At 45.8% G+C, this 22,435-nt stretch overlaps 1 protein-coding gene across 5 annotated transcripts; it reads right to left on the bottom strand.

The window, feature by feature from the left end:
* Positions 1-2,986: 2,986 nt before the first annotated feature.
* On the bottom strand, positions 2,987-22,207 carry VSTM5 (V-set and transmembrane domain containing 5). 5 transcript variants are annotated; one of them, XM_016158691.2, is made up of 5 exons: positions 21,857-21,965; positions 18,034-18,166; positions 5,635-5,961; positions 5,392-5,532; positions 2,987-5,263 (listed from the first exon to the last, which is right to left on the bottom strand). In XM_016158691.2, exons 2-5 carry the CDS (start codon positions 18,035-18,037, stop codon positions 5,220-5,222), a joined length of 516 nt encoding a protein of 171 aa, XP_016014177.2. In that variant the 5' UTR covers positions 18,038-18,166; positions 21,857-21,965; the 3' UTR covers positions 2,987-5,219. The 5 variants fall into 5 exon arrangements, with proteins under 5 accessions (XP_016014177.2, XP_016014178.2, XP_016014176.2 ...); XM_016158692.2 differs by having other exon boundaries at positions 18,058-18,166; XM_016158690.2 differs by lacking the exon at positions 18,034-18,166 and having other exon boundaries at positions 21,857-22,207.
* Positions 22,208-22,435: the final 228 nt, after the last annotated feature.

Here is a 22,435-nt window from a genome sequence, read left to right as displayed (position 1 = left end):
GTCCTTTGTATTTCTCTACCCTTTGTTCTTTAAAAAGTAAAATAGAGCTTATAAGCCATAAAATACCATGACAGCTTTGTGTTTAGTCTAAATGCTCTTTAATAAGGAAATGAATAAATTAGAAGAGCTCTAGATGCAGGCGCTCGTGTTTACTTCTCTAAAAGTTGAGCTCAAATGACTGAGGAGTTTGTCTGCTGATATTCTGGCTCCCCTTGCTTAGGAACCAGAAAAACTTCCATGTTACAGCGTATTCATTTCCCCATTTACTGATCATGAATCGTTTGTTGTAGAGCAGACCACTACTTGAAACTTGATAGATGAGGGAGAAGTGTAAGATATAAAAGTAGCATACAATCTTATAAAATTCCTGATAATTTTGTGAATTTACCAAGGAGATGAGGCCAGCGGCAGAATCTCCTTTCACCCATATCATGGCTTCTCTTAATTTCCAAGTACTCCCGATCTGAGCCCCTTGGGACCCAGAGAGGCAGTAATAGATGTATTTGAAAAGGCCTAATGGAAATCATGTTTACTGTCTAGAACGTCACCATCAGATTTCCTTACCAGAACGCCATCAAATCAAAGCGATACCCCTGATTATTTCATGTTGACTAGGAATTCTAATTGGCACTTATGTGTTATTGATAAAAACAGGGTACTGAATTATTTACTAAGTGCACTTTGCTTAGTAAGAAAATACTCTTTCAAACTATGAGGTACCTGAGGGAACAATACTTCTAGCACTTTAGGGATTGAATGGCCAAACAACCACTGGACAATTGCATTAAAGGAATTTAACCAACCTGTGTACTTTATAAAATCAAAGACTTATTTTACATTAGCAATGCTTTTTCTCCCTCCTCTAAACATTCAGTCTCTGATAAACTTTACATATAACCCACCAATAGTATAAAATGGTGACTCTGAATTCCCCGAAAGAGGAAGAGATTCATTCATAGGAGTTGAACACATTAATGCGGAAGCCATCTTGGTTGAAGCAACAAGTCTAATAGATTCCCCAAGATATTTTTGTATATATCATTTGAAATAAAAAGTAATTTTTCAGTGAACAATTATAAAATGTCCAGCCATAGATTGCATTGTGCAGGTAATAAGGACGTTTAACGATAGGTAGAGATGTGAAATAATGCCCAAGAAACATTAAGGAAAACGAGTTGTAGAATAATGGTTGATAGAATCCCATTTGCCTAAAAAGAAAGATTTAACACGTATAGCGTGATGAATGTTTATATAGACAGATTTGTTTGTTGGTATATGCATAAGTCTAGAAGTATACACACCAAAATTATTATTCCCTCTGGGGACGATTGAAGGAGAACTTGTACTGTTTATATGTAGATTTTAGTGTTGTCCTAAGGAAGGGTTTACCTTTGTAATTAAACCAAACCCAAAACACTGACCTAATTTTTAAAAGGCACTAGAAATAGTGAACCGTGTTCTCAAGGATTGAAATGCTGACAGCTGGGTTAAGTTTGGGTGTGCAGAGCAGTTCACATACTGGCAACTCACACCATTTAGTGGAAGTTGGGTTGTGGATAGACATACCACAGGGATTTGCTTTGCTTTCAATAAACTAGAGAGATGTCCCTGGAAACTGGATATAAAAGCTGATGACAGAGGGTTTCGCTTTCCCTGATTTCCTCCTCCAGTGTTGTCAAGGAGACTGCATTTGAATCACAGCCCTGGGGGTTTACGCCATCATATTTGGCTCCTTGTTCTTGGTTACAGCTCCTAGCATGCTATTCTGCCCTTTCCTCAATCAATGTTACAGTTGCCCAGCCCTTCTGAATTGCATCCTTCCTCAGGGCTTGTCTCTGCATTCCTCACTGAGCAACATATCCTGATAAACTTTCTCTCTCACTGCCTTTGCTCCTCACTTTTGTGCCGTATAACTTCAAATCAGAGTATGAGGTACTGTCCAATATTAACCATCTCACATGGGTTTCAGAGGACAAGGATTTTCCATTTCAGCTCCCATTGCATACCCAGAACATCACAAAATGAGAAAGAATGATATACAGTTGACCCTTGAACACCGTGGGGGTTAGGGATGCCAACCTGCTTTACAGCAGAAAATGTGAGTATGACTACAGTCAACCCTCCCCATACATGGGTTCCCAACTATGGGTAGAAAATACAGCTGACTCTTGAACAACATGGGTTTGAATGGCACAGGGCCACTTACACATGGATTTTAAACCTGTGTTGTTCAAGGATTAATTATATGCTATTAAAAAGAACAAACCCAAAATGGAGTCATTTTTGCTAAGCCCAAAACTGAATAATTAACCAAACTGCAGTTTCAGCCTCTCCCAGGAGTGAAATTTTAAACCAATCGGTCTGGAATTTCCTGGTCAGCACTAGTGAGGTCACCTCCCTGATAAAACCCCCTTCTTTCCCTAGGAAGGGTGACCTTGCCCAAAATAAAAACCTTCCATTTTGTATTCGCCCTCTGAGAACCCCTCCAGTGGCCAGATGGGATGCTGCCTGATTCATAAATCGTTTAACAATGCCAATTAGAGCTTAAAATTTAATTTGAATTCTGTTCTTTAACAATCTCCTTTTGGCTTCATAAATTACACTCTCTGAGAGGATATTCTGCTGACAAAGCTTGCGCATTCTGTCGAGTGTCTTGCACCCATGAACGAGGTAGGACGATTGACATATCCTCAGTTCAGCAGAAAGGACTGAAGCAGAAAGGACTCTGTTGAGTTACTATTCATATTCTGGAAGCAAAAATTGCAAATTCATCCTCAAGCTCAACAGAGGGGAGCATGATAACAAAGCATTGTTTTTCTGAATTGCTAAAGAATGTTAGAGCCAATGTGATTCATTGTATTGTCTTAAAAATGTGCCGGCCTCAGGACTGTGGCTAAGGGTTTTACTTACGCCTACAGCTGATGGGACCCCCTCCAGGGCCCAGGAGCTCTCAGCCAGAGTGAGCTCATACACAGAGGACTAGGGCTTTATTTTCAGGTTTTATTTCATTTTTTAAAATAAATTTTTTCACAGTTTGAAACAATAACTTATAGCTTAACATTTACAGTAGCTAACTTCTATGATTTCATATTTTCTAATTTGAAAAATAGATTCCAGGCTCTGGAATCAAAAACTTTCCACGAGAATGTTCAGGTTGGAGAGAGCTTTAAAAGTGCAAAAGAAAGAAATGGAAAAAGCTGAGGGTATAACCTTTCATGAAATTTGAGGGGATGGAATTTACATCTGGGTTTGCCCATGGAGGCCTCACTGGGTATTCATTTCTGTCTCTCCTTTAATTATGAAGATTTCCACCTCTGACTTCTGACAAACTGAGAGGGGTAGAGTTATGAAAAGCAGGTAAAGGACGACATGGAGATTCCAGCAGCTACCAGATCCAAACCGGCTTCCTGCTGATGATGGGCTTTGTGTGTGAAACAGGAGAATGAAATAAGCTGATTATCCTTGACAGCCTTTCTCTCTAATTCTTCTCACTCAGCTTCTTCAGGGCACTGGAGACCCCCATAAGGACCTGCTGGAGCACAGGCCTGGCTTCTCTGACTGCTGCCTGGGTAAAGGGCACAGATGTGCATGTTTACACACATGTGCCTGAGGTGAGAACTTCTATGTCAGGTGCTAGAGCTACAAATCAGTTGTATAGACTGATTGCCCTCTTGCCTTTTGAGTCAGGTGGTACCTTCAGAGCCCTTCTCTACATCACTGAGATCTCCTGTCTGAATACTCCAAGAGATCACTTCCTGCAACCCTGGATTCATTAGTCAGGGGAAGTCCTCATACTACTCCAGGCAATTCCTATCTGCCACAGGAGAAGAAGAAAAGATACGGACCTTGGAGGTTTGAAGGGAGGGAAGAAAGAATAGGGTTGTTCTAGCTCTCTTTCTCCTTTACATGGATGAATTTGCAGCTGAGGGCTAGGGACAGAGCTAATAACCTCGGCCTCTACCAATAATTGGGATGGTACCTCCGTCTGTAGCTAAGAATATCGAGAGAAAAGATAATAGAAAATAAATACGGGCCTGCTTTAGAGCTCGCCAGATGGAGAAACTTTCAGGTAAACATGGTAACCAAGAGAATAAGGACCAAGGCCAGCTGTGATCCAGGCACTAATTTCACCTGGAGCCCAATACCCCAGGGCATTTTATCAATTTCCAGTGCTCAGTATAGTGATGATTGCTTTCTAGGTCCTTGAAGTTTCCTCATGCTGGTCTTAAATTGCTTGGAGAGCTCCATGCATACTGTGGGCTTCACTTGATACCCTAACTGTGAGGTAGGTGAGTGCCAAGTGTTTCTTTGCCCATTTGGGAGAGAATAAGGGCCTGACTTGAGACATGAAGTGTTAGTGACTGTTAGGGACAGATTCAAACCCTGAGCTGAGTGACTTTCCAATTGTACCACCTATGATGCAGGCCCAGCTTTCACACAGCTTGTCAGGAGGCCATCTGAAGGCCAGATGCTGCCTATGGTGTAAAACAGCTGTTTTCCTCACACTGACCGAAGTTTGGGCTACAAAAGGGAACATCCAAGTAATGTTGGCCTAAGAGAGGAAGAGAAAGGTTATTTTTCCCCTACTCCTTGCTCCAAGTGCTGGTCCCTCAACAAATTAAGCTCTTCTCCCTAAAGTTCTAGGCCATGGGGAGGTCCTCACCCTCCTCTGAGCAACTCACTATAGCACAACAGCACACCTCTCGTCTCTTCTTATGTCTGCTTCTTAGGCAGCAGACTACCTAAAAGCCTCATGTTTTCTCACAATAGCTCCCACAGCAGAGAGTTGGAGGGCACAAGCAGACAGGTGCACAGAGAGCTGCACACTCAGTCTGGGGATGCTCTGACCTCTGATCCAGGACTCCTCCAGTGGCCATCCCCTAGGCGGAGCAGAGTGCAGTGAGCAAGCAGCCAGTGCCAGCCTGGCACCGTTGGTTATGGGTTAACATGGCTCTGACACTGCAGCCAAGTCGAGCTCTGTCTGGCTCAAAGCCTCAAGCACTCTTCTCCTTGAACTTCATGTAGATACAAAACTGACTTTGTCTGATCCAGAGTCCTCAAGTCCATGTAGCCAACTTTGTTAACACGTGGCGGTCCCATCAGGAATGGGTGGCTGTAGCAAGACAACCGGAGGCTCTTAAAATGGATTGATGTGTTTGCTCCTTTCGTTGGAAAATATTTTTCTCTTGAGGTAGGAATGTAATTGGGCTCAGCCTTGGCTAACACTCAACATCTTGCAACTCAATCTCCTCAGTTGTGCTCTCTGTAAAGCAAACGGTAAGTCAATGAGTTGTAAAACAGCCACAAAGTGGTTTTTTGGTGACAAGATAACATGTTCCGTCTTGGGCCATGAAAAACATGAATTGATTGTCACAGGGCCCAGGAAATTACCTTTGAGCTTGTGTCTTCTCTTCCTCTGGAATTTATACGCACACTTATTACAAACCCACATGAGGCTAATTAACACTGCGGCCACGGCAGCAAGAAAAGCCAAGAAGACAGCAACGAAGTGGAGGTCTTCGTAGAGGATCTCTGTGCGGTGAGGGAAGGGGAAGATAAGTCTGTTAATATTATGAAGCCGGCCTCCCACACACATGAGGTCAGTGGGGCACTGGGCCCCTGGGGCTGTCTTACCCGACACATGCAGCACGATGGTGCCAAACTGGCTGCTCCCCGGGTGCTCTGTCACTGTGATGACGTAGTACCCTGAATCCCTCACACCCACACTGAAGAGCTGGATGGAGCCGTTGTCAAAGGTGCAGACCCTGTCCTTGTGGCTTTGGGAGACGTTGGCCTGAGTCCCTGGCTTCCACTCCACAATCTTCTGCACTCCCCAGTTGGATGTATACTTCCATTCGATGGTGGGGACACCATGGCAGGAGTAGTCCACCGAGAGCAGGATGTCTTCTCCAACCGTGGCATTGATGGTGGACTGGGGAATGGACAGTGACATGCTCCGACCTGCAGGATGGAGTGCTAGATGTGGGGCAACTTATACGAACTTAATCTAGTGACATAAACTTCTATAATTCATTGACTGTTTGTTATATGACAGGCTCTCTTCTAGGTTCTGGTGCTGATGCTACAATGATGAATGTTATGGACAGAACTGTCATACCCTCCCCCTACCCCGTCCCAATTCCTATGTTGAAGCACTAACCACCAATGTGGTTGTATTGGGAATTGGGGCCTCGAAGGAAGTAATGAAGGTAAAATGAGGTCCCAAGGGTAGGGCCCCGATCCAAGAGGATTAAGGTCTTTATAGAGGAAACACCGGAGAGCTTGTGCTCTCTCTCTCTCCAAGGACCCAGATGGAGGAAAGGCCATGTGAAAACTTAGCAAGGAGGCAGCTGCCTGTAAGCCGGGAAGGAAGTTCCCACTAGAAACTGACTCTGCCAGCACCTTGATCTTGGACTTTCCAGTCTCTAGAACTGCGAGAAAATAAATTTCTGTTGCTTAAGCACCCCAAGCCTGTGGTATTTTGTTATGGCAGCCAGAGCCAAGACAGTGAACAAGACAAAGTTACTGTTTACTGTTCCCTGGAGCTTCCATTCTGTAAGACAGACAACAAGATCATCTTGAATAATGACAAGTACTTTAAGGGTAATAAAACAAGGCACTAGTGACGGTGGGGGTGGAAGTGGTACACACCACTAGATAGGATGGTCAGGGAGCACCTCGCTGAGGAAATGACATTTGACTGAGACCTAAAGGACAGGGGAGAAGAAGAGGCAGCCAGGTGAAGACATGTGGGAAGAGCATTTCAGGAAGAAGGAGTAACTATAAAGACTGTGAGCGCTGGTGTTTGAGGGACTGAAAGAAGGCCAGTACGCCAGAATGCAGTGATCTGTGGGCAGAATTTAGGAGACAAGGTTGGAGAGCTGGGACGGACTCGGGTTGTGACGTGAGCGTCAGAGGTGGGGTTTTCCTCAAGGGCTATGTGAATTCATAGGAGAATTAAACGGGACAGTGACATTCTCCATTAAGTTTGAGAATGTCTGCTGTGGAGATCATTCTAGGGGTGAGGGGACCAGAGTGGAAGCAGGAAGGGCAGTCAGGTGGCTGCTGCAGCAAACTGGTTAAGAGATGGAGACGTAACCTTGGAGAGTGAAAAGCAGTCTGATTTAGGATATGAATTTGGAACTAAGAAGGACAGAACATACTGATGAACTAGATGTGGGAGTGGGTGAGGCAAAGAGGCATCAAGCGGAGATTTCTGCATGAAATGCGTGGATGAGGAGTAGTGCTACTGGCTAAGGTTACACATATGTTGTTATACACATAATCCACGGGTACCAGGCATAGGCCCTGTGCTAACCGCTTTACACACATCATCTCGTTAGCCTCACACGACCCATTGTGATTCTACTGAGACTAACTAGCTTGGGACTAACTAGCTTGTCTAAATTCACTCTGTGAGGCTGAGATACACACAATGCCTGCCAATTCTAAAGCTCACATACTTAATCTCTATGCTCAAATCAAAAATCAAAGGTCAGTTGGCAGTGGACAGCAAGAATGTGACAGATGCCCCCACACTGAGAGGAGTGCTCAGGGCTGGCAGGAGACCAGAGAATGAACAGTGCAGGGTTCAAGCTTGGAGCTCATCCTTTGGTTTGCACCTCCACATGCTGGTTAGCTCTCTCACTCTTTGGGTGCCCAGTCACCCCAGGGTCCTTGCTCTGTGGCTCCAGGTAACCACACCTGTTATTTTCCCAGGCTTTTCTCATTGTCCTCTCCTATTCCCAGCATTTCCCATTTGTTCTCCTAAGGCATGGTGAGATGACTGGGGATAATCTGATAAGTTCCATACTGAAAAGTTGGGAAGTAATAATGGCTTTCAAGATTTGTAGCTGCCAAGTAACAGATATGTATTTTCTCCCCAACTCTGGATTTAAAAAAGTTAAACTCACAGAAAGGTTGAAAAATAAGTATAAATAATATCTAAATAACTTCCTCTAGATTCACCAATTACTAACATTTTGCTGCATTTGCTTTCTCTTTTTCTCAGAAAGAAAATAGAGATCAAATTCCAGATCAGCCTGTGGAATGCAGGAATTTTGTGTTTTCTTCATCTCTGTGTCCCCTGTACCCAGGATCATGCCTGACATAGTGATTGGTCAATAAATATTTGTTGAGTGAATGAATAAGTGAATAACCAAATACTTATAGAAGCAAGAAGGAGCCATTTCTGATAGAACTATTGCTGCTTGGGTGGTTTGAAAAAATTAGGCCCATCTAAAAGCTAACAAACATATAAGAACTGTAATTTAGTCAAGTTGTATACATATTATGTACTTTAAAATCCTTACCTCTTATTTTTTTTACATGAGTCAGCTACATGTCCACATAGCTAGGAAATGGCAAAGGTGAGACCTGAATGTAGTTCTGTCTGATATAAAAACTGTGTTTTTCTCACTCTACTTGGTGACTGACCAGCTATCATTTATCCATCTATGTTTTTTTGATTTATCTGACTTTGAATATGAGCAGTTGGAAGAGTGATTACTGTAGGATCCGGAGAACCATATTTAGTAATGACAAGTCTATATCATCACTTCTGTGTATTTCATATACATCCTGTTAACCATGTTGATCAAGGGAGACTACCAGCCCTTTAAATAGCCTTAGGGACCTTCATTTAAGTTTTTTTAGTTATTCTGGCCCAAGAAATGGTAAAACTGAAAAACAAAAATAACAAGCCCAAGTTTCTGAGATGCTAATGTAAAAAAATAACATAAACAGAGCCACTTTAAAATGAAGCCGAAGCTACCATGCCAGAGGAACTGTCTTGAATGTCTCATGCCCCAAATCTCTGGATTATTAAAACAGGGCAAAATAACCTTCAGAGGGCCTAAAGCAACATTGTGTCCCAAAGAACTATTTGCGAAGATAACAAGAAAGCAGATATTGTGACTACTGGACAGATGACTACCTGAATGAAAGGATTATCCCTGGTGACAATGAGGTGTGGTGGAGATACCTGATGTGAGCAGGATCCACATAGGTTTGACCCTGGGGCCTCCTACCTGTGAGACCTGGAGAAAGTACCTTCACTTCTGAGAGCCTTAATGTCCTCTACTATAAATGACGACTAAAACACCTCCTGAAGGAAGGCTGTGAGAACATACAGGTGTAAGGCCCAGCAGGGTACAGCACTCACTGCCAGTCCAGGAGCTGTAGTCTCCACCACTCACCCTTCTCAGTGGGCTTCAGGGTGACTAACCCTCCCAGTTTGCCTGGGACCAAGAGTTTTTCCAGGATTTGGGAGTTTCAGTGCTAAATTCAGAACAGCCATGGGAAAATCAAGGCAGTTGGTCACCTTACCTGAGACTCAAAGAAATATTGAAGAGCACGGAGTAAATGCCAAGGTATATAACACCAAGGTAAATGAGGTCCCCAAGGGGCTTAGCAGGGGTAGGTGCAGGGCAGCCAGCTCCGGGTAAGCTGAGGGAAGAAAGCATTTCCTTCCTTACCCAGCTGGCTCCCAAACACCTCTCTCATGGGTCAGCACTCCTATTGCACCCCCATTTTAGTACAGACCTCCCATTAGCCACTGAACCCAGAAGTACTCCACAGCAGGGTACTAGCTCCTAGGTGCTGGTCTGGTGAATACTATTATCCCATTTACAGAGGACCAAATTCAGGTTTGCGGGACTTGGAGAAGCAGGGAGACACTCATTTTAGCTGAGGTAGGAAGGATAAGATTTTAAAAGCTTGGGAGAGAGAGGAAGCACAATCCGGCTGAGAGAACAGTGAGCCCACCCAGGGAGGCATGGCGAATCCTCAGGTTTGGAACTTGGCAGGAAGTGCAGGTTGGCTGTAGCATGAGGAATCTTCAAAGTCTGGGGATTACCTGGAGGAGTTATCCCTTAGGCAGGGAGGACCCAGGACCATGTTGAAATGGAGGTGTGGCAGGATTGGTACTGGGCTCCCAGAGGACAATCTGGCAGCAAAATTTGTTATCTTATCATTTACACAAATCATCTGCATGACCCTGGGCCCACCAGATGTGGTTGTCCTATGTACCTTCAGGAGAACCCTTGGCTAGAGCCCCAACAGTTGGGAACGGCCCTTACCTGGGCCTGAACTGGGGAGAAAATAGGGAGCAGCAGGAAGTGCACGCGAACACAGCAGACTGTAAGACCTCTACTGGGAGGAGTTGTTTCCTATTCATCTCAGAAACCCCAGTGTCCAGCACAGGACCTGGCACTTTGTAGATGCTCACAATATACGAATCCTTGTAGGACATTTGGTCCTGTATAAAATGTCCACAGAGACATTTGGTCCACACCAAAAGGCCCCTGATATTTGGTCCTGTACCAAAACGTCCGTGGAGACATTTGGTCTGTAGTTAATTAACATAAACCTATCTACCTAACCTCACATGCCATTATCAGCGAGGTTATCGAGGTAAGAAGAGTTGTTATTGGCATTACAGCTATAACACAATTATTGGAGCAATAAAGCATGATAGTGTTTTTTACTATAAATCCTATAAACAAAACAAAGAAGTAACCATTTTGGACTCTTTGAACCCACGGACATTTTCTAAGTATGGACGTTTTAAACAGGATCAAATATTTACTAATTATACGAATGAATGAATGAACGAAGACATGTATGGCCTGCCTGACAAACTGCTGCCTATTTGGAGGGATCAGGAAGGGAGGATCTATGTTGAGCTGAGAGGGCAATGGATCTGGCTGAGGGAGGTGCTGGCAAAACCCCTTTCCCAGCCCCAAGTCTGCTGAGAGTCAAACAGCCATGTCTTTGCGTGACTTCTGCCATTCTTGAAATAACCAAGGAATTATGGAAACACAGCTTCATGTTGGAAGCCAACACAGCAACCCCAAAAATGCCTTTTGGGTTTAGGTGCCATAAACAAGGTTGATGACTGACATCTGTACATAATTTATAGGGTACCTGTCCCTCTTGTTAGCTCAGGTAGTAATTTTCTACACTCAGAGCCTGAGTACTCAGAGACCAAAGCTCAGCTCATCCCTGAAGGAGCTCCCCCATGATCTTGCTGTTTAATGGCCTTGGAAAGTCATCCAGATGTCAATCAAACCCAAACAACGTGGACAGAAGCAGGTTTAGATAGAGGATGGTAGACTGCTCCCTTCATCAGGTTTCTGTGTTTGTACCCCAATCATAAAAATAACTCTAAAATAGCAATAGCCAGCATTTGGTCATATCTGTTAGGTACTAGCTGTCATACACAACTATCACTGCCCAGTGAAACCCAGTCTGGGAAAGTTGAATGACTTGGCCACTATCAGGCTGGTAAAGATGAAGAAGTTTGATAACATCATGTTGTCAGGAGTATGCAGGAGTTGTACTCAAACATTACTGTGGGGATTGTCAATGGGTATAACCTGCCTGGAGGACAATATATGATAAAAATCTATAGAATTTTTTAAATAGCACATACTTCTAGCCCCAGAATTCCACTTTTAGGAACTTATTCTACTAGTAATAAGGGCACGTAGATGCAAAGATACATGTGTAAGTATTGAAACTGAAGCAAAGTATAGTAGTAGCAGTAAAAGACTAGAGACAAACTACATGTTCACTGGTAAAGGAAAACTGTCTTACAACACTTCTGACACTACCTACATGGAGTCGGCACAGACCCCACAGGTTAATGGCTCAGTCTCACAAGACTGCCCCCAACTTCGGACGCCAATCACAAGTCTTGGCCTCCCATACTTTTGACCAACTGGCTACACATCAGGGGTTCTCACGACCCCTCCTCAGGCTTGAGAATTTGCTAGAACAGTTCATAGAACTCAAGAAAACACTTTGCTTAGTATTCCCTGTTTACTGCAAAGGAACAGCAAAATGGAAGAGACACATAGGGCAAGGTATGTGGGAAGGGCGTGGAGGTTCCATGTCCTCCCTGGGCATGTCGCCCTTCCAGCAGCTTGATGTGTTTACCAACTTAGAAGCTGTCTGAACTCCTTCAGTTTGGTTTTATTCTGGGGTAGGGTGCAGGATGTTTCATTCCATAGGGATGACTGAATGAAATCCTATTGGTGATTAATTCAATCCTAGTCCCTCTCCCTTTTCTGGAAGCCAGAGGGGTGAGGCTGAAAGTCCCACCCTTCTAATCACATGATTGCTTCCTCTGCCAATCAGCCTCATCTTCCAAGAGTCTCCCCATTAATAAACAAAAAGACACTCATTATTCTGGTGATTTCAAGGAATTTAAAAGCTTTTGTGTCAGGATTCAAGGACTAAGACCAAATATTATATATATATATAATATATATATATATATATATATATATAAAAGATGCTCTTATCACTCCTATATCACTCAGGAAATTGCTAGGGTTTTAGGAGCTCTGTGTTAAAAACCTGGAGCAGAGACCATATATATTTCTTATTATTTCACAACCAGTTAAATAAACTATCAATACTCATACTTTGAATTATCAATGTTCATACTTTGGAATACTAGAGATATTAAAAAATGAGGTTGATCTATATGCATTAGTATTAGATGATGTCAAAAATGATGAAAAAGCACAGGGCAGAACAACGTGTACATGTTCCATTTAAGCGCACACACACACACACACACACACACATATATGCACTTATCAATATAAATGTACCTCCAGAAGAATACACTACAAACCAGGAGCTGTGGTTCCATTTGGAGAGGAGATTGTGTGTCTGGGGTGGGAAAAAGCCTTACATTTCACTCTCTACCCTTTTGAACAGTTGGAATATTTTTGGAAGTTTGTGAATTACTTAAAACAATAAGGGAATGCTAACACTGGGTCTGAGCCCCAGATTTTTTACATTAGAAAATGTTAGTAATTCACATTCATACAACTGACAAAAGCACTTAGCAAGGATTATTTCGACTGGTGAAGCAGGTAGGAGACTGGTTAAGAAATTATGCTTTTTGCTTCAAGGTAGTTGTTTATTTGACCACTAAGCAAACTATTACCAGTTTATTATAAAGAATCCAACTCAGAAACAGCCAGAGGAAAGATGCATAGGGCAAGCGAGGAACCTGAGGCTCAGGGGCATAACATAAGTGCCCAAGTCCATGCTAAGTAGAAAGTTAGAGCCAAGTCTGGAACTCGACCCTCTTTTCACTGTTCCATAGTGGCTTCCAAAAAACTAAGGCACTTAGAGTATAGAGGAGAAGTTATTCACTTCTTTTGTTTCCTCAAATAGCACATTGCTCAGTGCTAGTAAAGATCTGAAAGACAGATATGACAAGAAGCAGGAATCTAGACTTGGGCTTTCCCAAATGGTAGCTGCTAGCCACAGATAGATAGCTATTGAGCACTTGAAATTGGCTAATCTGAATTGATATGTGCTCTAAGTGTAAAACACACATCGAATTTTGAAGACTTAGTGTGTTAAACAGAACGTAAAATATCTCAATAATCTTTACACTGATTTCACATTGAAATGGTAATATTTTGGATGTATTGGGTTAAAATATATTAAGAATCTTAACATTGATTACACGTTGAAATGATATTTTACATCTATTGGTTTAAAGAAAATGTTTTAAAATTAAAGTAAAAAAGAAACAGGTGAAATTAACATGGTCATTAGAAAGTTAAATTAAAACATGTGGCTTGCATGTGTGGCTCACATTAAATGCATATATAGCACTAGTTTAGATTATCACTATTATGCCCTCTTGCAAAAAAAAAAAATTCTGTTCCCTTGGGGTTGTTCTACCCTCTCCTTCTCAACAATGTGAGCACTCTGCCACCCAGTACTAGCATTCCCACAGACAGTCCGTCCCTATTCTACAAGCACATTCTCCTCCTCCACCTTGGCCCCCAGTAAAGCGGCCTGCCCTGACTACAACCTTCTCTCCTTTGTTTACTGTTCAACTTCTCCCATTAGCCTCCTTGGTCCTTCCACTCCAACTCACCGTATTTTTCCCAATCCATCATCCTTACTTCCTTCTCTGCCTAGCCTGGGTTCCATGCCCATCACATCCTCAACATTCCTGCCAGTTCTTTAAACTCCACTGGCCTCTGTCTGTTCATCAAATTTGCCTAGTAAAACCCTAGCCCTTGATCAACAACTCTCTACTTCTCTGCCCAAACCTGAGCATCAGCACTGCAGAATTCCCACAGCAGACACTCTCCAAAATGACAAAGCCCACTGTTTCCAGTATACATTCAAAATCACCAAATTCAAGAGCACCCTTCATACTGCCAATCTTACTATGTTTTTCATGTAAATTTATACTTCTTCTTTCCACAGTTACTAAGACAAGGTCCCTCGAATCTCTTTGGACTTCCAAAATTCCTCCTTTTTCTCAGTAGATGACCTCCTCCTAGGACACTGCTGACCACTCTCTCCAGCTTGAAACACCCTTGTGGTTTCTGGGCCACCACACTCACCCGATATTCTTCCCAGCTCCTTCTCTGCTGGCAGAAGGAGCAGGCTTCGTGAGAGGTCAGCTCTAGTTTTCTCCCCAGGTGCCAAGAAGGCACACCTGTCTGTGGGAGCGGAGGGTGGCCAAAGAGGGCGAAATGCTGTCTGGAGAAGCCCGGGGAGAGCAACACCACACCCACTCTGAACCCGAAAATCCAGGTTCTGTTTGGCCACACACGCCCTGGAAGGGCGATTGCATAAATCCCTTCCCCTGTCTGACCCACCATTTCCTCATTTGTAATTAGGGATCATCATGGCTTGGATATCAATAAGTCAATGAAACACAAACTGAAAAGGTGGGTGAGTTTGACAGCTAGAAATAATTCCAGCAGGCAAAGGATCTCCCTTCCGTGATTTCTTATCCAGAATAATCCCTGATTCCAGGCCATTAGAATTGAATCCAGTCTCATTCCATTTAATGAGCTTTTGGGAACAGAAGTGAGAGGGACTAACTGTTGTGGAGCACCAACTCAGCATCACGGGCTCCGTGTGGAAATCTATTCGTTAATTTGGTGCCCAACCAGCTCATTCCAAGCTCTTCTCAGAGGCCCTGCAGAGAGGGCCATTTGAACCCAGCAACAGGTGAGATAAGTAATTCTATTTGCGCCCTCACCCTCTAATGCTATAACAATATTTCTCAACATTTAGCTGTATCAGAACCACCTGGAGGACTTGTTGAAACACAACTGCTGGGCCCCAGCCTCAGTTTCTCACTCAGCTGGTCTGGGGTGAGGCCTCAAAGTTTGCATTTCTAACAGATTTCTAGGTAATACTCTTGTTGGTCCTCGGACCATGCTTTTAGAACCTCAGTAGTAATGATTCTGCAAGACTTTAGGGCAAAGCTGGCACCGAGGGTGCTCCCAGCATCCCTGCAGGCCAGCATCTCCCCTCCTTCTCCAACACTGCTAACACCACTCTGCCAGGCCAGGGACCAGCCTCTGCTGCAGAACTTCTCATCTCGGAGAGGGAATGACTTGGGACACGCAGCCATCGCCACAATAAGGATCAGTGGGTAGGGACTGAAAGGAAACAGGTTCTGGTGAACAGAATTTAGACAATGTGTGTACAATAGATGCATTCATAGACTCAGGAGTCAGGCAGGCTGTGTTCAGCATTTAGGTCTGCTGGTAACAGCTGTGCAATCTGGAGTAAATAGTAGTCAGTGCCGAACTAATCGAGAAGGGAAAGTTTTGGTGGTGAGATGCCCAGTTGGAAGAACACGCAAGGGGCCTGTATGAGAATGAAATGGCAGGCACTAACTTTATTGTGCGGAACGCTGTTCTATTGTGCGGAGAATGCTTCTGCTTCTCTTCTGCTCCCCAGGGGACCACCTGGCTCCACACATATCAGAGTACAATAGTGGCATTCAGCCACACATGTGTGATACAATAAGCTGAATTATGTTTACATATGTTAGGCGCAGGTGCCCTACTACACTAATGCAACATTCGAAATCTGGAGTCCTATTCCTAACCATGAGCCTGAATCGCAGCCAGACCTGGGACCAGCCAGGCCTGGGATCCACACTCCACTTCTACAGGGTCACAGTGCAGGATCTGGCCTGGAGGGTGCTTCCTTGGGCCCACAATCCACTTACCATTCCTGGAGTGGCTTAGCCCCATGGGGCATCGTGACATGACAACCTGTGCTTAAGCCCTGGTCAATGATAGCCCCATTGCTTCGCTACCTGTTCCATGGGACAAGCCATCTATGTACCAGGCATCCTAAGGGACGGGAGCTGGACCCTCTACATAGGGACTCAGTATGTCTCCCATCTCAACAGGCTATGCCAGGAGCTCTGCTTGGAACTGCACTCGTCCCAATAGGAAGTGCAGTTGACCTGACAGGGGCTCGCAGAAGACTGTGCCTGCTGCTTAAGGTACGCCCCTCACTTGGTCTATGCAATTCCCCTACGGGAGTCTTCACCCAAGACCACAGCCACCCCTCCACGGGGTATGTGAACTGCATGGTTACAGGATTAGGGCATATATGGCAGCCAGTTGCTTCTTTATTAGAGAATGCCGTGCTTCCACACCTTTCCATAACTGGGACCAGAAGTCTATCAGTACCTTCCGGGAACCGTGCTTCTGCCACAAGCCCCATCCAAACCCTGCATCCTCCACCTACACCTTCTGCCTAAGATCTGAGACCTACCCAAGCTCCATTCTTTTAACTGTTACGAAGACTTTCAGATTGAATATGAAGAAACGGGCAAGAGTTGAAAACCCTGGTTTAACTAAAGAATTATCACCCCACTACTGGCCCAGAGGGAGAGAAGATGGCCATGCTATGTCTGAGCTCACTATTTCCGGCTGCTCAGAAAACTTTCTCCCTCCCTGCTCACATAGCTACTTCCTATTTTGCCTTCAAGATTCTTCAGGAAGCCTCCTCGCAACTCTGCACTGAGCTAAATGCCTTTCTCAGTGCTCCCAGGGCATCTGACCTCAAATTACCAGGTTAGGATCTGCCCTTCCCTCAGAATCATGTGATCTCTCATTGCAGGGACTGTGCTGAGTATCTCTGGCTCCTGGACTGGTGGCCCTCACACAATAGGTGTTCAGGAACTATTTATTGAACCAAGCAAACCTAAGCCTGGTAAGAAAATATCTATAGGTTTGTCAAAATCAAACCACAAATAAGATGCAGGTGAGACTCTACCACACACAATGGTGGGTGTTCTGAGAACAGAAGGAGGGAGAAATATGCACACTTCTTCACAAGAGGATTTCATAAGATGAGACTAATGGAGAGGACCCAGAAATGGTCCAGTCCAGAAACTCTCTGCTTGACACACATCAGAATCACCTGAGGAGCTTAAATGCGAAACAAAACAGTGCTGGGTCCTGCACTCCACGATATCAATTTAACTATCTGGGGAGAGGCATGGGCATCTGTAGGTCTTACAAACCCCACAGGTGGTTCTAATGTGCAGCCTGAGCTGAGAACCACTTAGCCAGCCCACTCTTCTTGTCCTGTGTGTTCAGCGAAGGAAAGTAACCTCATGCACAGGGCTTAAGGCCAGCACCGGGACTGCAACCAGTCCCCAGGCCCTTCCCCTTCTGTAGCTGAGGTTCCCTAGGAAGCCTCAGCTTGGCACAGGCCTGAGCTGCCCCCCTGGGGTGCTCCTCAGCAGAGGGAAAGGCCATTGTGCTTTTTGGGCCACATGTGAACAAGGAATGTCCTGTGCTACTTTTACGGTCCAGTGTGTCATTTCCCCTTTGCCCACAGGGCTAACTGGTGCCTTCCAAGCCTAGCAAACCAGTTATGGGGGAAAATGATTTTCCAACTTTGAACTTGCCAACCGCATCTATCTCCTACTCCCACTTCTGCTGGATGAATAAATACTTTCCTACTCCAAGCCCATTTTCCAGGGAAAACCCAGGGGTAGGCAGACCAGGATCCTGAGTACACTGGACTTAATAGGGGTGCAGAGTCAGCAGGGTACCAGCTAAGATACCAGTACGTGCATGCTAAGGCAGCACCTCTTCTTTTGCTTAGCATGTCCAGACCCTGCCAGGCCCAAAGAGGAACAGTGCGCCTATTTTTTGAGTACTTGCTGTATGCCTAGAATTCTCTTCTCCACCCTGTCCTGTTGCATATACTTACTCATCTTTCAAGACTCAGCCTCACCTCCATGAAGCCTTTCCTATTCCCCAGGTGGGATGACAGAAGCAACAGACACCGTCTTGGGAAGGACTCAACTTCAGGCCAACAAAGCTATTGATTTGTAAAATGCATCCTGAAATATTAAATATTAAAATATATTCTTTAAGTCTTACAGTGGAAGAAATGTCTAGGTATCCTTAGGTCCTGGGGATAATGGAGAAAGGAGGGTCTTCTGCTTGCAGCCCCTTCCCAGACCAGTAAGGAATTTACTCAGATGCCTTTGGAGATCAGGGATGAAGAAATTTAGGTGACTTTCTGGTCGATGCCACGTCTCCCTCAATAGCTTCAATTTAATCTTTCAGGCATTTTCTTGTGCACTACCCCTGGAGGAGGAGGTATGTGTGCAGGGGGTGCCTGTCAGTCTGGAGGTGGCCCCAGCCTTCAATATCCTCCATATGATGTGCACATCACTAGCATTGCACTCGTCACGCTGAATTAGGAGTCTGCTCTCTCCTTAGTGAGGGCTAAAAGCTAAAAACTTAAATGTCCATCAGGATGAGGCTGGCTAAGTAAAAAAAAAAAACACATTTTTTTTTTTTGTGATGACATAGTTATTCTAAAAGAGGTTGACGGGAATAAGCAAGATCTCTGCTTATCAACATGGAGAGAGCTTTAAAAAAAATTGGTGTAAAAACTAAGTTGCTGAATAGCTTAAAAAAAATTGGTGTAAAAGTTGCATTACTTTAAAAGCACACATAAACACCACCTTTTTGGTAGGTACATGTTTACGTATGCAAAGCCGCTGTCTATAAATCTGGGAGTTCGGTGCAGTGAGAGACCACACCCCATCTGTTTCTGTTTCATCTGGGGCCAGTGCAGAGCCTGAAGCACATTAGGTGCTCAGTAAACTTGTGCCGCATGGGGCCTTGTCCTGGAGCAATGGATCTGGGCAGCTCTCCAGGGGCCTCGAGGGAATTCTTTCTGCCCTGGCTCTCCCTCTGCTTTCCACCCACCCTACCAGAACCTACAGCTCCATTCTGATTGTGGTGGCTCCCAGCCTATCCACTCCCTCCTCGACCCAGACTGAGTCCCACTCTGTTCCTCTGCTTTCTTGGGCACTGGGCTGTGAGTGACTCAGAGAGGCCAGCTCCTCTACCCTGGCCCCACCCTGGTAAAGTGGGGATATTAAAGGGCACCCATGTCTGTATTCGTGTGCGTGTGCATGCACAGGTGTGTGTGTGTGTTGGGCAAGCAGGCTGCTTCTCAGAAGCTGAGGCTGGAAGACAGAAAGCAAGCTAACTAGGCCCCAGGCCATTATCTAAACTTTCCTACTTTAGTCTTAGATCATCTGCTTCTAAATGAGAGAGAGCACTGGGTACTCATAACCCTGATGGCTAACTTACCATATTGAGAGCTGAGAAAGGAAACGAGCAAGGGTTTTAGAAAGGCACTCTGCCTTGGCCTGCTGTAGAAGGCCTGTCAGCTTTCTAAGGGGATAAGTCTTTTTAAGTCCCTATCTTAGCTTGGGCTGCTATAATAAAATACCATAGACTTGGCAGGGTGGGGGAATCGCTTAAAGAACAGATATTTATTTCTCACAGTTCTGGAGGCTGGGAGGTCCAAGATCTAGGTGCCAACAGATTCAGTTCTTGGCGAGGGCCATCTTCCTGGCTTGCAAATGGCTGTCTTCTTGCAGTATCATCACATAGTGGAGGGGGCAATTCTGGTGCCTTCCTCTTCTTACAAGGGCACTAATCCCATCATGGGGGCCTCCTGCCATCATGACCTCATCTAATCCTAATTACTTCCCAAAGGCCCCACCTCCAAATATCATCACATTGATGATTAGGGCTTCAACATAGGAATTTCAGGGGGACACAAACATTCAGTTGGTAACAGTCCCATTTATAGAGAAACAGCTTCAAATGAGGGGTATTTGTGTGCTCGTGTTTGGGAGGATATATTTTAACATAAACTTCAGTGTAAATGATGAATATCAGACTTTCAGGCTGGCAGCTTTTGACAGAGGCTTGAAAAGGCAGAGAATGGAAGGAGCTCTCCATCATAAGGGCTGGCTCTGAAGCACAGGCTTGACTGAGGCAGGTACACATCCATTCATTGTCTTTTAAGGGATAGACCCTGGCTAGCACTGGGTAGGTGCTAGGGACCCAAAGCTGGAAAAGAGGGCCTGCCTGCTTTCCTGGAGCTTATACCTGTGCATGAGTCAGATCGTCAACAGAGAACCGTTCTCCAGGTTTTGCACGTGCTTCCTCTTTGTCTGGGACACCCTGCATTCCTCCGGTTCCATTCCCCTGGTTGCTTCTGTGCACTTGTCAGGTCTGGGGAGGTGCAGCTCCCTTCAGGGGCTTGCCCTGGTTTCCCCAGTCTGGGTTTTGAGCCTGTAGGGCTTCCAGAATGTCAGCACACCCTGCCTCTCAGGGCTCGCCACCCCAAGCAGGCACTCTTGTTTGCATGTCTGAAGGCAAGACTGTGGTATCCCTAGTACCTACTGTAGCCTGTTTCCTACTGGCAGAGGGTGCTCTGAATGAGTGAATAAATTAATTAATTACACACCGTGGCCAATGGCAGGCCTCTGAACATCTAGGACATCTGTACAAATGTTGCCTGAGAATGGTGGTTGGAAACATGTACTGGAGGGTTGAAAAATGATGGAAAAAGTCAGTGCCATGCCAAGCACACCGGCCGACCTGACAGACGAACAGCAGCTACTTCTCGTCTCACAGGTAGCCAGAGGCATATGCCCCATGCCAGTCTTTCTGAGTTTCTGGGATTTATAGCCTCCAAAGCTGGGCACTAGCCAGAGAAGTATAAAGGTCAAGAGTGATACAGACTGCCCAGGTTTGAATCCTAGCACTACTCCTGGCTACTTTGTGCAAGTAACAACAATCTCTTTGTGCCTCAGTTTCCTCACCTGTGAAAAAGGAAGAAGAGCAGCACTTATTTCTTAGGGATGCCCAGAGAATTAAATAATAGGAATCTTGTAATGTCTGAGGGACGGTGAATGCATCCGTGCTTAACAACTGCAGGCTCCTTCTGTAGGTCTCCCACCTCCGGTCACCCTAGCAGAGGTCCCTCTCTAAACCTCAGCTGACTGACTAACCCGTAAAATTGGAATGCTGATAATGACGATGATTAAACGAGAAAGGAAAACTGCGTTATGATCTCGTTTGTGTCAATGGGAGGTTGTGAGGCTGGGCATTACATTCAGATTCATTAAGCAGGGGGATTCTAGTGTCTATCCACCTAAAGCCTTCGGCTCAGTGCAGTGGAGAGGACCCCACCTCTGCATTCACGCTCCAGCACCCAACCCAAACCTCCAGAACCCCCTTTCCTCAAGAGAGTCTGCTGTGGGTTCATCAGAGAGATCGGGGAGCCCTACAGAACGCACTGGAGATTCAGGAGGGTGAAGGGTCCCCGCGGTAGGTAGCGGGGCCCGTGCGCCCTAGAGAGCTCAAACACCTCAGCTGCAGTCTGATTATTCCAGGAAAAAGAAATGAAAAATATTGCAGAAGAGGAGGCCACCAGACCGGGAGCCGGTTATCTCCTGGCCGGCTTCCGGCTCTCGGCTCCGATAACGCCCGGCCGGCCGGGGCGAGACGCGCACCCCGAGGTGGCCCAGGGGGTCCGTCCGGTCGCGGCCGCGCCCCGCTCCCGGAGAAGCCGCGCGTTGCCTGCCCGCCGGGACGGCCCGCGGGGGGTGGGCGAGGGCCTGAGGCCGGCCCGCGACATCCGGGACCCCCCCCCGCCCCCCGCTGCGCCCCGCGCCGCGTCGCTCCCGCGCCCCGCCCAGCCCCGTGCTTACTCTGCAGACAGCGGGCTGCGGCCAGGCAGAGGGCGAGGAGTCCCAGCGAGGTGCCGCGGTGCTTCCTCCTGCGTCTCGGCAGAGGCCTCATGAGCAAGCCCGGGGCGACACGGGCCGGGCATGGGCTTCCTGGCGGCGCGGGCCTGGCTGTGCGCTGTCTCTGCCGCCGCTCTCGCCCGCCTCCTCTCTCCTTCTCTGGCTCCTGCAAGTCCCCTAGGGCCAGATGCAGATGAGCTGGTTGTACTCTGGTTGAGCCAGTTCCCTAGGAGTTGGAAAGAGAGAGGAAGAGAGAGGGACAGATGTAGGGAGGGAGAGGGAGAGGGAGAGAGAGAAAGGAGAGAGAGTGAAGGTGGGAGGGCGGGGGTGGGGGAAGTAGGGGGGGGGAGAGAGAGAGAGAGAGAGAGAGAGAGAGAGAGAGAGAGAGAGAGAGAGAGAGAGAGAGAGAGAGAGAGAGAGAGAGAGAAGCAGCGGGAATGCACACACCTAGAGGTAAATAATGGCAGATAAAGAGCAGTCTCCTTCCGTTCACACCCATTTTACTGGTATTGATTCAAGATTCAGCTGGATACTGGGTGGCAG

The sequence above is a fragment of the Rousettus aegyptiacus genome, unplaced genomic scaffold, assembly GCF_014176215.1.
Source record: "Rousettus aegyptiacus isolate mRouAeg1 unplaced genomic scaffold, mRouAeg1.p scaffold_m13_p_5, whole genome shotgun sequence".
NCBI classification, from domain to species: Eukaryota; Metazoa; Chordata; class Mammalia; order Chiroptera; family Pteropodidae; genus Rousettus; species Rousettus aegyptiacus.
This window is presented reverse-complemented; position numbering and strand designations above follow the sequence as displayed.

What these genes read in the sequence shown, in the direction of transcription:
- VSTM5 (XM_016158690.2), bottom strand. Translation starts at nt 21,947, where the DNA reads ATGAGGCCTCTGCCGAGACGCAGGAGGAAGCACCGCGGCACCTCGCTG. An exon ending in CGCAGCCCGCTGTCTGCAGA is followed by an intron (nt 5,962 to 21,856) that starts GTAAGCACGGGG and finishes TCCATCCTGCAG; the next exon opens with GTCGGAGCATGTCACTGTCC. An exon ending in GAGAAGACACAAGCTCAAAG is followed by an intron (nt 5,264 to 5,391) that starts GTAATTTCCTGG and finishes TTTGCTTTACAG; the next exon opens with AGAGCACAACTGAGGAGATT.